This window comes from Pteropus medius, unplaced genomic scaffold (genome assembly GCF_902729225.1).
Source record: "Pteropus medius unplaced genomic scaffold, Ma_sr-lr_union100, whole genome shotgun sequence".
NCBI classification, from domain to species: Eukaryota; Metazoa; Chordata; class Mammalia; order Chiroptera; family Pteropodidae; genus Pteropus; species Pteropus medius.
In genome coordinates, this window is record NW_024346667.1 from 12,261,454 (window position 1) to 12,277,312 (window position 15,859).

The 15,859-nt window shown below is 38.4% G+C and overlaps 1 protein-coding gene across 3 annotated transcripts in view; it reads right to left on the reverse strand.

The window, feature by feature from the left end:
- PINX1 (PIN2 (TERF1) interacting telomerase inhibitor 1) overlaps positions 1-14,945 on the reverse strand; it is a 69,185-nt gene extending 54,240 nt beyond the window's left edge. For 2 of the 3 annotated variants that reach the window (XM_039876067.1, XM_039876066.1), the window contains exons 1-4: positions 14,789-14,945; positions 9,935-10,044; positions 8,056-8,148; positions 6,142-6,220 (exon numbers count right to left, since the gene is read on the reverse strand). In XM_039876067.1, the coding sequence (XP_039732001.1) occupies positions 6,142-6,220; positions 8,056-8,148; positions 9,935-10,044; positions 14,789-14,807 (301 nt within the window). In that variant the 5' untranslated portion in view covers positions 14,808-14,945. The remainder of the gene's footprint in view (positions 1-6,141; positions 6,221-8,055; positions 8,149-9,934; positions 10,045-14,788) is intronic. The other variant, XM_039876068.1, reaches the window with a different exon arrangement.
- Between the last annotated feature and the right edge of the window lie 914 nt (positions 14,946-15,859).

A 15,859-nucleotide genomic window follows, 5' to 3' on the forward strand; every position in this document is an offset into this window, starting at 1 on the left:
CCTGCTTGTCCATATGCATTCTTCCCTAAAACTGCTCTGATTCTGAGTGGATGCATCAATCTGATTCTCCTTCTTCACGTCTCCCATGTGTCCTCCTCCTGCTTTACAGAAGAAAGGTACAATTCTTCTCTTACCAGAGATAAATAGGGACAAGCCCAAGTGTCGGGGAAGTGTCTTTTAATCAAACAGAAAAAGCAGCCCCATTCCCCACACCAATCTAACTCATCAAGAGACGCACTTCCAAAAAGAGTTTACTGTTCTAATAATTATCAAAATGTATGTTTCTTGGTACTATTAATTGTAACCTACTAATTATAATGTCAACCTAAAGAAAAAATAATTACATGTAAAGCCTTGAGGTTACTAGAAATAAACCAAAAATTTATATGTATTTGTTTTGTGGCAGAAAAATATGATAGGGTGATGAATTTTATAAAGTTTAAGCAAACAAACATATTAACGTAAAATACTACAGGGTATATGCAATGGAAAGGAACTATAAAATATAACATTTCTGACTATTAAGGAAAGACTTGTCTATTTCTAAATAGATAACAATGGGTATCAACTGGTATTTATCATCCATTGATTTTATTTTAAAATGCCAGTATTTCCCAATAAGCCAGAAATTATAGTACTTTGCAACTACTTAAAGCTATGATTAAAAATACCATAGATGTTAATATAAAAATGTGAGCAGTTTTTAAAAATTCCCTTAGAGGATATGTGAGCAAAAAAATTGAAGATCCCCATCCCAAACCACACCTTTGTGGATGACAGGTTATCAGCATTCAGTTTATTTCCAAAAATATTGAAAGTCACAAGGAACAAAATATCTAATGGAAGGAAGAAACATTTCCTAAAACCAGGAGATAAGTCCACCGAAAAGCTAAGTTGAGTCTGGCACACAGTAACTAAATGAGACAGGACAATTTTTTAAAATGAAATTTTAAAGAATATACCGATTTTTGTATTCCATAAGGAGATAAGGTTTATTTCTAGAACCTTTTAAGATTCTAGGAGAAAGCAGTATGGAATCTCTGCTTAATTAAAAGGCAAACTGTGTATATTTGGTATATATACTGGGTTATTATGTCGTTTGCTTGTCAGCTTTAATATGGCCAAAATTTCACTTAGATGAAGTGGATTTTTACTAAAGATCACATGGCAGAAAAATAATTTATTAGCTTTCCAGGTCCATTTCTTGGACAGGTTTTCCCTTAAAGAAATATTCTAAAGGCTTTTCAGTACTGAGACTGGTAATTAGCAAGGCCTGGTTGGGCTGTACTGAGCTAGACAGGAAGCAGGACGGCAACTGGACCGTCCCTACCACAGGGCTACCGGCACCCTCTAGTGGTCTTGAGGTGGAACTTAATCTACAGATTAGTAGCTTCTGCTGTCCATGATCTAAGATAATTCTGTCTTTTGCAGAAAAGAATCAACTTGCACAGATGAATCTGTGGACAGGGCTGTGCAAGGACAAGGTATCACTGCTGGAATCTGTCATGCATTTACTACCTTCCTGACAAATAATACAAGAGTCCCTTTAAACAAATAATACAAGGGTCACTTTAAACATTTTACTGACTGCATTTCGATATTATTACTTCAGGAAGGCCCGACTACAACAAAAACTGGAAAAATCCAAATGTCCATGACCAGGTGAATGGATAAACAAACTGTGTCATACTCACACAATGGAATATCACTCAGGAATGAAATGAATTACTGATAAATGCAACAACATGGACAGAACTCAGAAGCATGCTGAGAAAAGAAGCCAGATGGAATAGACAATACAAATCTAATCTACAGGGACAGATCAGTGGCTGTCTGGCACCAGAAAACATGATGGGCAGGGGGGAGAAAGGAAAGGAGCTGACAGGAAAGTGACTCAAGAATATTCCCTGGAGTGATGAAAACTTCTTTATCATGGTTATTATGGTTACAAAGGTATATATACATTTGTCCAAACTCATGAAACTGTACCCTCAGAAATGGATAAATTGTATTGTATATAAATTATACCTCAATAAAGTTTACTTTTAAAAAAGATTACAGGCAGAGTTCTGCTTTCAGTAATGGTGGACTAGCTAATTTCAACCATCTCTTTTGCTAAGAAAACCAGGACAAAATATTGGGGGTGGGAGTGGGGGGTGGTTATTGCTCAAAGATATTATCGTGTGGCTAACAAAACAGCAAAGAACTACAGAGTCACAGGGATAAGGAAATCCAGGGAAGTGAGTCTGACATTTGGGGCTTTTTCCCCACATTGACTGTCAGCTCTAGAAAAGGCAGCTGAGATGTTGAGAAACTAAGCAGGACATTCGAAGAATGTTAAAAGTTTTTAAAAAGAGAGAACAGGAGAACTAAAATCAGTTTGTATAGAAATTTTGAGTTTTGAGCAAAGGAGAGCAGAAGTAACAGTAAATGAGGTAAATGGGGTCAAGAAAAAGATTTAAAATTCATTTTTGAACATTTTTTTTGAATAGGACATAATGCACACGGTACAAAATGTTAAAGGTACAAAGAGACTATAGTAAAAGCAAAATTTTCTTCTCATCCTGTTCCCCAGTCGCTTAACTCCTTTCCCTAGAGGCGACCACTGTTAGATCAGTTTCTTAAGTATTTTTCTGGAGATATTTTATGTATATAACATATACTCAGAATAGATATTCTAGAGATATTCTATGTAAATCAACCTCAGCACCACTGATATTTTGGGTCAGATAATTTGGTCGTCAGGGTTGTCCTGTGCACCGCAGGATATTAAGCAGCATCCCTGGCCTCTATCCTCTAGATGCCAGAAGCACCCCCATGCCCAGCTGTGACGACCAAAAATGTCTCCAGACATCGCCAAAATCACCCCTAGATGAGAACCACTGGTGTATACCCAAGCACAAACACACATGTCCTCACTATTTTTTTTCTACAAATGTATGTCATTCACACTATTTTTCATCTTCATTTTTTTACTTTATAATATTAGAGATCATCCATCAGTAGTACAGAGATTTCAAATTTTATTTATATCTTGCTGTCATTAGTATAGTATTTATAATGTTCATTATCTTAAGAAGATTTTATTTTTTTATTTGGAGATTTAATTAATGACACCTAGGTATCAGGCCAAAATTCATCCACCTAAAAGTATCGCTCTTAGTTGGCGGCAGTACACCCGAATCGCAAAAAGTGATCAGGGGAAATACTCTATTTTGGAGCTCTATCTCTGCAACTAATAACAGTAATGATAAACATTATAGCAGTTAATAGCTATTAAGCACTTACTGTGTTAAGTAGTGTTCAAAGTACTTTAGCTATATACTTTAGCTGTATATTTTATTCTCACAACAACCTTCTGAGGATGACATTACTATCTCCATTTCACTAAAGAGGAAAGCAAGGTACAGAGACATTCAGCAATGTATTCAAGGTCACACAAGTACAAGGTCAGAATCAGGATCCGAATCCAGGCAGTCTGGCGCTGGTGTTCATCTCTAAACCACTATACTCCATTACTCTTCAGTCAAAACATACAAGTCTTATATAATCACGTTTACATTCATATCTCTATTTCTATTGATTTCAATTGTGATCTTGAATAGAAAGATGTTTTTGTTTACTTAGTAAAAGCTAATGTCCCTGGATTTTACTGCTGCATATATCCTGCACTTCCTAATACCAGTCCAATCAGTGTTTTTACAAAACATTTTCCTTATCTTTTTCTTTGGCTAACATTTAAATGACCATCTTTTAAAATAGGACCACACATAGAACTGCTAGGATAGTTCTAATAGTTATCCCACGGATAAGGAAAACTGTCCAAGTTAGAGATTCCAACAAGAAGTCTAAGCCGATTAGGGAAAATACAAACAGAACACCTTTCACACTTCTGGGATCACTCTCATACACAGCACCGCAACAGTCTTCCCACAGTTAGATTTGTGCTGTAATTTTACCAATTACTAGCATACCCTCCTAAGCAGGGATTATGTCTCATACATCCGTACATACTCGAGTCTAACTTCATATCCAACACACAGCTCAATAAATGTTTGCTGAACTCAAGTCTAATTTTTAATTTCACTCCACAAAGTTCTTTTTCCTTCAATTTAACAGTTTTTGACCGTTTGCTACATGCCAAACACTGTGTGAAAGGACTAGAGATTCCTTATAAAAATGTTTGCAGAATATAGCTCAACAACAAAAAAACATGATTCAAAAATGGGCAAAGGACTTGAAAAGACATTTCTCCAAAGAAGACATATGAATAGCCAACGAGTACATGAAAAAATGCTCAACATGATGAATCACTAAGGAAATGCAAATCTAAAGCATAATGAGTTATCACCTCACACCCAGTAGCATGACAACTATCAAAAAAACAAAACTAACAAGTGTTGGCAAGGATGTGGAGAAACTGAAACCTTTGTGCACTGTTGGTGGAAATATAAAACTGTGCAGCCACCATGGAAAACATACAGTAGTTTCTCAAAATTTTTAAAATTGAACTACCATACAATCCAGCAATCCGAATTCTAGGCATATCCCAAAAACAACTGGAAGCATGGACTTGAAGAGACATTTATACACCCGTGTTCATAGCATAATTCACAATAGCCAAGTGGTACAACCCAAGTGTCCATCAATGGATGAATGGATTAAAAAAAAATGTGATATATACATAAATGGGACATTTTCACCCTTAAAAGGAAGGAAATGATGTGACACTGGATGCTACAATATGAATGAACAAACCCTGAAGTTTGTTAAGTGCAATAATCCAGAAGACATGATGAAGACATTATGTTAAGTGCAATAATCCGGATACAAAAGGACAAATACTATATAATTCCACTTACAGGAGGTACCTAGAGTAGTCAAATTCATAGAGACAGAAGTAGAATGGAGGCTGCCAAGGGCTAGAAGGAGGAGGAATGGGGAGTTAGTGTTTAAAGGGTATAGTTTCAGTTTTACAAAGTGAAGAGTTCTTTGGATGGATTGTGATAATGGTAGCACAATAATGTGAATGCACTTAATTTCACTTAACTGTGCACTTAGACATGGTTAAGACAGCAAATTTTATGTGTATTTTACCACAATTAAAAAAAATGTTTGGGGAGTGGCTCCACAGTGTAGTGGTTAGCACGTCTGATTTACACGCAGAAGGTCCTGGGTATGAGCCCCAGGGGAGCCACAGCCCATACCCTGGATGCGTCAGGCTCCAGGAGCGCCAGACAGGCCCCCCGGGTGTGCCAGGCCCAGGGTGTGCTAGGCCCCCGGTATACACTGTGAGCGCATGGGAGGCGACGTCCCGCCTTCAGAGATCCAGTTCTTAAGGGGAGAGACGGCAACATCCGTAGGTCAAGGGTGGAAGTTGGGCGGGGGGAATTAAAGAGGGTGAAAAAAATGTTTGTAGAGGGGCTTATAGTCTAGATTTCTTCAGTGAATATCCAGCAGAATTAACTGAAGTTATGTCCTTGCCTTCCAAATAAACATGTGACAAAAAACTTCCTTTAAAAACCTAAAGTCATACCAAAGGCTCACAAATTTGAGTACACTATCCGTGTCCTTCCCCCAACTGTACTATCTTTCTGTCAATTTACTATGGAAAGACCAATATTCAGTTGTTTCACTTCTAGTTTCTATAACTTAGAATACAATTTTTAGTACTGAGTCCCTTGCAACAAATTTACCCAAGCAATCTGAATCTCTTGCATACATTAAAAGGTAAAACAAATTTCACTAGGTAGAGACAACACTAAAAAGGCTTTACTATCAAGTCTTTTGCTGGCTGCTAATTTATGGTTCTACTTGATACTTCTTGTTTTGTATTTTTAAAACATGTTCTAGTCATATTCATGGATCCCCAGAAAGATCACTTTACTATCTGAGGTTGAAAAACAAATGGATTTATCTTGCCATTCTCAAACTCGTAATGGAAAAAAAGTATTTGCTTATAAACTTAAGGTTTATGTAATGAAAGCACCATTAAAATGTAAACAAATGACTATTTGTAATAGCGTCAATCAATTAACTTTCAGTAGTATGCTTATAGCAAAACGAGTTGGTAAAATATTTTAAATTTAAAGATTATGTCTACTATAAATCTAATGGAAAACAAAGCAATGGTTTCCCTACCTGTTTTTTCCTGACCATGACAAGTGTTCAGTTCAGCCAGAAGATGGTTAAAATCATCCTGATGAGCAATCCAGTTGTCCTGAAAATACCAAAAACAACCAATTAGAGGCAAGTCTGTAGTTTAGCTACGCTGGTTGAGAAAAGTTATCTTGGAATCAAGGAAATCTGGTTAATGTGAAATTTTAAATGTTTCATCAAAATATTTTATAAATCTGAACAGAGAAGATATAATAAAATTTGAAATGCAAATTATTTGCATTAGTATTAAAAGTGGATTCCTTAGAAGCTCAAGTCCTGATTTCAAATGTGGATCATTTATCAATAGTCAATTCACAGACAAATAATCAACAGGCAACCTGCATGCTAAATATTAAAATAAAACAAAATAGTTTTTCCTCACTACAGGAAAATTATGTAAGTCAAAGGAAAAAGCGGTGGTGGACTTGGTTCTCTTCTTTGTTCATTTGGAACTTCATATATTTTGCCCAATTCTATCTGCTGGCATCAAACCCAGTTTTACAAAGTTAACACTGAGGAAAGGAAGAGGGCGGACTACGAGTTCCCTGAATCAGTCAGCACACATTTGTAAGGTGCTGAGCTACTCAGTTCACTATAACAAGAGAATCTGGCTTTAAGAGAGAATGAACATCTCCAAAATAATCTAAACCAGTGGGAAGCAAGGTATCAATGTAGGAATTTGCCTCACAGACACTTTTTTAAGACTGCTTAAAGGTTTAAGCATATTTAATAGGTTTACTGGGCAATGCTTTTCCTAAAAAGTCAAGCGTATCTATACATCTATCTCTCAACAACTACCTTCAATATCAGACTTATATAAACTCTTTCTTTAGTTGTTTAAAATTTTAGCTGTTAGTCCAGAAAATTTTAGCTTATCTAGTCTCCTACTCAGTTAGTGCTATTGAACTAATCAAAGTACAGTTGACCTTTGAACAATACAGGTTTGGATTGTGTGGGTCCACTTACATGCTTCTCCCCACCCCCGAGAAATACCATATATATTTTTTCTCTTCCTTATGATTTTCTTAATAACCTTTTCTTTAATTTACTCTGTTGTAAGAATATAGTATATACTGAATATAACATACAAAATATGTATTGATCAACTGTTTATGTTATCTGTAAGGCTTCTGGTCAACAGTAGGCTATTACTAGTTAAGTTTTTAAAGAGTCAAAAGTTATACCTGGATTTTCAAATACGCGGGGGTAAGCGCCCCAACCCTCACATTGTTCGAGGGTCAACTGCAATTTAGTTTAACTAAAGTAATTCTCTAAATTTTCTACCAGATTCTCTTAGTTGTAAAAATTTAAGAACAAAGCTTTCAGTTTGGACACTTGCTAAAGAAAATATTGAAAATGCAAAGCATGATAAGCCAGGCATTAATTTTAATTACAGTGTCATATTTTCAAAGTGTCAGTGCTTAAGAGGAAATGTGACTAAATTCAACTGTGTATGGCAATAGTCAGAAATAGAAAATGGGACAGGAAAAGAACACCACTTTCTTGCAAAGGAAACTTTTAGTTTCTTTCTGAAACTAAATGTCACCAACTTATAATAATATAAGCTAATATTAGAACACAGGTAAAGATGAAAATTCCTGTCTGTCTTGAAATGAGTATTTCTATAAAAAATACTTTTTGAAAGGTTTAGCAGTAAAACTAATTTGAGTCTCTTAGACATAAATAAAGAATCCCATAAGGACAATAAGGCAAGGTGAGAGGATGACACTTGATGAAGAGCCAGCTTAGTTACAGGCTCTTTACTTAACCAAAACGTGGGGGATACACATTTGAATGCTTAAAAACTGATCAATCAATTCTATTGAATTAAAATTTATAAATTTATTTAAAGTCAATTATCCAAGGAAAACCCCCAGCAGACACACTGTTGCTCACTTCATTATTGATTGTAGCTCCAAGTCCCAGGTGGTTATTTTTAACTTGAACTTTAATATGATCTGTGGCTCCTTGCTCTTGAGCCCCTAAACCCTGTGGATATTAAACATAAAGAAAGTTAGCTTTCTTAAAATCAAGTATGAAGAGTGATTATCTCTATGTTTCTTCATCAACCATTCGATTAATTACTAAACATCTAGGATCAAGGCACTATCTGTACCCTCAAAGAGGACACAGTCTAATGGATTCTCACAAGATACATCTATAGTACCAAGGATGTACTTACAATAATGAATACTGATTCTTTAACCTGAGACCTAATTTAAGGCCCATGTAAACACTATGAAGAATGTGCCTGTTTCTGATGTTCTACTAGAAGCCCACTGGAGGTATGATAGGTCTATGGTTCTCTCCATTAAATACTTTTATAAAACAACAGTGAGAAAGGGGAGAGGGGGACTCCAAGTCCCCTGCGTAAATCAATACTCATTTGTAAGGTATCCCAGAGAGCTTAAGGTACTGGAGAACCTAAGAGGCACCCAGGGTGGCTTCAGCAGCATGAATGAAGAGGAATTAAGATGCTTTAAAGGGGATACACCTCACAGGACCTTGAAAATTATGACAGAAATTTGGATCTTATTTTTTAAAACAATGGGAAACAACTGAACCTTTAAGCAAGAGAATGACATGATCTAATTTCTGCATTTTAAAAGCTCATTCTGGCTGTTGTATGGCATATAGCTCAGAAGAGGAAGAGAAGGGAGATGAGTAAGCAGTTGAGAGGCTACTGTGGTGATCAGGGCAAGTGATGGCAGGGATTGGACCAGTATGGTGAGCAATGAGAGAGAAATAATGACTGGGAATGTAGGAAGGGAGAAAAATGGAGGAACCAAGCAAGACTCCCAGTTTCCTGGTTTGAGTAAGTAGGTAGACAGGGGACAATATGCAAACATGGGGAAAATTTGAGAAGAAAAAGATCTAAAGGATCGAGAGTTTTATAATAAAAATGATAAACTTGATATGCTTACTCAAGTGGAAATGTTAAGCAGGCTGACCAATTTATAAATCTGGAGCTCAAAGGACAGAAATGGACTAGATACAGAAAAGTGACAGAATTAGATAATTCTCGTAATTTAGATAATTCAAAGTATGGTATGGAATTACTATACCATACTATACCAAAGTATGGTATGGAATTACTATACCATAACTCCTTGGGGTTCAGCCACAGACTGAAAAGGGTCTGTGGCTGAACCCCAAGGAGTTCCAAAGCTCAAAAGACTAGAAGAGGAAGAGTCACCATTAAATTTAGGAGTGACCAGTGAGGCAAAAGGAAAAACCAGGAGGGAGGGCAAGACAAGTATTTCGAGAAGGAAGCAGTCAATTACATCCAATGCTATTAAGAGATTAGGTGGGAACAAAGAAGGGTCCATTGGATTTGGCGAAAAGATCATTAAAGATCTTGACAAGAACCATTTCAGTGTAGAGATGTCGGCAGAAGTCCTATTTGAGTCAGGAATAAATAGAATGTGAGGAAAAGGAGAAAATGTATAATAAAGTATTATTAGTCCTGAACTAAGTATATTAGTATTATTAGACAAAAAAAACTCTGATGGGTAAGTATGATTCCAAATGAAAATAATTAAAGGGCATTGTCTATAAAAGATGCTAATCATACAGTTTAAATGATAAAAAGAGTTGATATTTATGTTCCATTCTAACTTTATAATCGCAAAGTCACTACAATTTATTTATTTCTCCAAATTCACTTATTTAACCAAAACGTAAATTTCTACCAGTGTCCAAAAAAAAAAATGCCTTCTTCTGATTTGTAATCTCTTTGTATGGATCAAATTTCTTTTGCTTTTATGCAAAATACCTTTCCTTTGGACCACCCCATCTTCTCCAGCATCCTCTGGCCAAACTTGGAATCATCATTACTCCATGCAGTGTTTCTTGGATCTACAGCCCACTTCTGCTTCCGCCGACCTGTAAATGATAAAGTATCTCATTAGCAACCTATCTTTCAAACCTGGAAAATACCACACAAATACACACATACCTAATATACACATACTTGTATAAACTATGACATGCTTGATGTCTTATTAAATGCAGATATCAGATTCTGCATCAGATTGGATCATTTACCCTGGTTTCCCCAATAACTATATATTCTTAACATATAAATTAATCTTATAAAACAAAAATTAAGATATTCCCTCCAAATGTGACGAATCGAAATACACAGTTATACCATAAGTTGGGCCTTCCACATTCAGCTAAAGGCAGCAACTTAGTAAAGCACCTGTAGACACGTCATCATCATCATCACCATCAGTAGCAGCAGCAGCAGCAACAGCAGTTGTTATAGTTTTTGTTGCCATATATTACGTGCCAAATGCTATCCACACATTACTAGATTCAATTTTCAGAGTCATTCAATGAAGACAAATATTCTTAGCTCCACTTTTCAGATGAGAAAATCTGAGGCTTAGAGACAGAAATGTGGCTAACATCCGCAAGCAAAAATCAGAGCCTCTACACAAAGCAAGGTCCTTCTGCGGTCAAAGTTTGTATTCTTAGTCCGCAACATTCAATAGTCATTATGCTCCCGGGGGAAGAGTCAACTGTACCCTCCACACACATAACTGAATTAAGGGACTACTTTGAGTCTCTTCAAAGTATTTTTTTAAATGCATATAAATTGGGAATCCAAATTTATTGTTGTAGTTTTAAGGAAAATTATGGCAGACACCTCAGAAGTTCACAGAAAAAGAATATGAAACTCAAAAGTAAATTGTGGCCAAGTGAGAAATTTGAAGGTCAAGTGTCATTATCACTCACCTACTGAACCAATCGAAGCCCAATATCATAAAATAATTTTTAAAAAAATAACACAACCTCCACTCAGAGAGGCTTACTGTACTGCATGTAAAATCAATAAAAACACCCATAACTATACACACCTTAACAAAAATAAGTGAACCTTTTACAAACATGCAGGCAGAAAAAAAGCTATTTATAAAGCAAAATAAGTTGGGCCAAAATTTATAGTGTTTTCCAGGAAAATGGTGACCCAAAAATGCTACTCATGACTGAGTTATCGCTTTACTTATCTTAGTAAATACTCAGCATAATGTTGCCTCCACTGATGACCACCACCTCACAGATCAGCCTTGTTAACCAGTGTTCTCTCTGTAGGCTGCGGACGGGTGTGTGTCAGGGTTCATGTCTCTTACAGTAGTGTTTGTCAGGGCCCTCTGACTGTTGCTTGTATGAAGGAGATCGTCGGAGAATGACTGAACTGCACAGTGTATGTCACATATGTACGTACAGCAGAATGTAATGCTTACATGAGAGATTAGATGGGTAGCCAAGGTCAGCGCTCTTCCCCAGAAAAATGGCAGGTATCCCTCAACCAGTGCGGCAGGGCTGTGTTTCCCAAATAAGATGTTAAAGGTGAGGAGGGACTTCCCATTAAATCAAAAAAGAGTAACACTGGATCAAACAAAATTTAATAGTGTTCCAGACTACAAACTTTCTCAGACTTTTAATATGCAAATGTGTAGATCCTCTGAGTGGAAGACAGAGCAGCACTGCCATGTTCCCTTTATTTGACCAGAACCCTGTTTGCTGGAACACTATCTGGCTCTCGTGCTGTAAAAGTTTCCGGGTTTGGGAAATCCTGGCAAGGAAAAGACTGTCTGTGGTCTGTTCAGATTACACCTACTTTTACATGTGCCATGTTACTCTTATTCCACCGTCCATTCTGTGCTCAGACGTCAGCTTTGCTAATACCTGTGTACAGAAAAGAGCTAACACAGCAGGCCTGACTCACATCTTCCCTTCAAAAGGCTTCCCAGCAAGGCTGGCCCTTGGCTGGGAACTTGGATTTCAGGATTCCTACTATTCTCAGAAATGTTAAGAGAGGCTCACTATGCCCAACTGTTCAAACAAACAGTATGGTTTATGCTGAACGCCTGCTTTCCTTCTGGGAGTCTGGGATGTTGGTACATGCCAGGCAGTGGCTGCCTACGAGACAAGCCTCCAGTAAAAAATCCCTGGGCTGAAAAAAAAAATTACTGAGTGTATAGCAAGCTCCCCTGGTAGGGAGCATTTCACACGTGTTACCACAACTCATACCGGGGAGAATTAAGCATGTCACGTGTGCCACTGAGAGAGGACTCTGGAAGTCTGTGCCTGGTTCCCCTGCACTTTGCCCCACGGGTCTTTTCCTTTTGCTGATTTTGCTCTGTATCCTTAGGCTGTAACAAAACTTAGCCATGATTACAACTATATGCTGAATCCTGTGTCCTGAGTCCTAGCAAATCACTGAATCTGGGGATGGTCTTGGGGATACCTGACACTATGTGGAACAGCAGTGTAAGGGACACTGGGCCTCAGGGTACAGTGCCCAGAATCTTCAGAATCACTGTCTAGAATGATGTGTTTAACCATCCTCCAGCGGGGACTCCTATTTGGAGATCTAACTGTAAATGGTTCTGTCAGGATATTTTAGGGGTAACACCAATAAACCACCTTCATAGGACAGCTACAAGGGACTTCGCCTTTCATTACTGCATGCCTAATACTACATGGCTTATGCCAGGATTCAGCTTCCTCTGAAAGGTGTGTTGAGTTTCAAGAGACAAGGGCAGAAGTTTTCTCTTTTTTTTCCAAAGACATTTTCAGATATTCAAGAGCATAAAATATACAACCCATGTATTCTTATTAAAAAATCATTCAAGACATTCAAAATGGAGGAAACTACAGTATATTTTAATGCAATGAGCATTAAAATCCATTAACTAGTGTTGTGATATAATTATTATTTTAATGATAAAATGTAATGATTCCAAGTATCAAAAATTGGTCTGAAAAAGAGTCTAAAAAAAGTCATACCTTGATAATAATCTGGGTCTAAAATTCCAAATGATATAAAGACCATTAAGTGAGAGTGATTAATGAAATTTTTGTCCTACAAAGGCGCAGGTTTGTGTAAGCTGGTTTTCTTGTCTGTAACATCTGATAATTAGAGAAACACAGGATAAAGAGTGTTTTTGAGAAACACAAAGAAAATTACTATAAGATTTGTAAAAAGAGAATAAGTGCTTGTAGTGAAGATAAAAGAAAATATAGTCCACTTCCAGAAGTGAAAATGCTCACTACTAACATTAAATAGGAAAAAAAAAAGTAGGATACAGAATTGTATCTATAGAATGACCTCAATTTTATAAACTATCAGAGAAAATAATTGCTGGGTGGTGAAACTATGGGACTAGAACTTTTCTATGCTTCCATATTCTCATCTCTAAAATAAGAATACCATTCCTAAATATCTAATTGTAAGGGATGCCAAAGACATTAATTTAGCAAAATTTTTAACGAACCACAAAATTGTATGTAATATCATGACAAAGATTTGAAAATCTGTAATCATGGTGGGTAGAGAACTGAAAATACTCCCTTGAAATCATGCAATTTGAATTATTGATGTCTACAAATAGATGTTACGCCTGTATACCACTTCATACTATGAACTATTTTCACATTCACCATCTGATTGATTTTTTTAAAGCAACCTAGCAAAGAAGATAATAAATGAAGTTTTTAATAGCCCCACAGAAACTGGTCACAGGAAGAGATATAAATGAATAGCAGAGCCAGGGCCAATGTTCCCTAGTGCATGCTGAATTAAACACACATCAAAGAATATTAAAACTGGAAGAAAGCTCAGAGATCTAGGCTCTAAGGTCACCATCTAAAACGTATTCCTTTCTATGAGTCCCTGTTTAAAAACAGTAGAAAACTGCAGGTCCTAGCAAGAACATAAAAATATAGATATAACTACATCGATTTTTTCACTTTCTAGCTCAATGATTTGGGGTGAATCCATTTTGTTTTGTGATTACATTCCTCCATCTCCTTAGATAAGAGGATGCTGACAGCATTTATTTCACAAAATCCCTGTGTAGCTGCTGTTGGTCTTGTTCAGTAAGCAGTTTCTGTTCATCGCTCACTACACTCTTCCAAAACGCTATGGGCATCTCTTCATGACTAAAGCACGACTGCCCTCTGGTGGCAGGAAATCTTAGCTACAGCTACCATTCAGAAGTTAAACAGACGATCCGGAGAATTAATGAACTGACAGTAAATATCAAAGGCAAACCGAGGCAGGATGGGGCACTGTGGCTTACACTCGTGTCAAGAGTTCTAATTTCCACAAAGTCCAAATAGCCAAAGTCTTACTTAGAATAACTCATTAGCCCTGCACTCTCTACAAAGGAGCTAACTTCCTGTATGTGATGCTCCTAATCCCTTTGCTTTTCTTTGTCTGGATTCAATACATCTTCGAGAATGGGATTTCACTGCCAACGGAGATTTTGCCTAACCTCCTCATTTTAACCTAGGAGGCTGGGTGAGGCTCGGGGAAATGAAAAGAACCGGTCCAGGTTCCCACGACCGGTGTCCTGACTCATTCAAACCCACTGCGCGCGTGCTCAATATTGAACGTGACATTCACAAAGTCTCTTTCACTAGCAGGCTGGGCTGGGAAATCTCCGCAGCAGGCAGAGTGAAGTGAACCGGGCTTCCCAGTGTCCCCGCCCCCAGCACTTTCCACCTCATTGCGTGTCGCCCACCCGCACGCCCTACCACTGGGTCTGGCCACGCGAGTCACCCTAAACCTCCACCTTCGCGCCCCGGTCGGGCCTTCTCGCCCAACACTCACGCTCCGCCAGCATGGACATGTCGCAGAGCCTGTGACGCCACGGACCTCCGGACCTGAGCAACTAGGGCTACTGGGCAGCCCGATCGCGGGGAAGTTGGAATCAACGGACTCGCACGCCCGGCGAAAAGCAGCCGCGAGGGCGCGCGCTGGTGACGTCAGTGAGGCGCGACCGGCTCCTCACTACGCGACGGCGAGTGGGCGGGGCGAGGATAGCTTGGGGGCGGGGCAATCTGAGACGTGAGCGATTGCGGCACCCGGTGGGGAGAGGTCCTAAGTCTCCGGATCTAAAGGAGGTGGGGAGAGAAGTAACGATTCCTTCGCTCGAGCAAGTTCCTGTACTAAATGATTGGATATACGTAAAGCCTTTACAACAGTGCCTGCTGCCCGGTTCCTAACAGGCCACGGACTGGTACCGGTCTGCGGCCAGGGGTTGGGAACCCCTGTTACGGAAGCTCAAATGAGAAGACAAAAGCTAGCCAAGAGCAGGGTGAAGAGAGGGTCACTATTGATCCCAGTCCAGAAATGCCTTCTGGCTTCCCAGCAGCAGGCCTGGCCTGAGATTTCGCCTCTGTTTATCCTTCCTATCAAAATATTACGGCTTAAAGCTTTAGCCATAAAGCTCAACAGTGGAAAATCACGTCCAGAGATCAAATTCACATAATGACTCAAATGAAAAAAAAAAAACAACAGATTTCCTCACTGCCTTATAATTGTTGTCTTTATTGTCTTAGATAAGCTTTCTCTAGCCTTTGAGCAAGGTGGGTGAAGTTAGCTTTTGTATCTTGAGATGTTTTCAGAATGGCAGGTTGTGGAGGGGAGGGTGTTGGTGATGGGGGCAGAGAACGAATAGACACAAGGTGGGAGTTAGGGTGGTGAAAAGAGGATGGAGTGGTGGCTGATTTAGTCACTTGCTTGAGAGGGTTTCTAGACCTGAGATTCTGGCTGAGGACCCCTGTCCTAAGTGTGGGAAAGCATTGTTTCAGGCAGGGGCTCAGCTTTGGCGGTTATGAGTGGACATTCTGGAATCACCTAAGAAGGTTTTCCAAGCCTCACTTTTGGCTTTCTCTGACC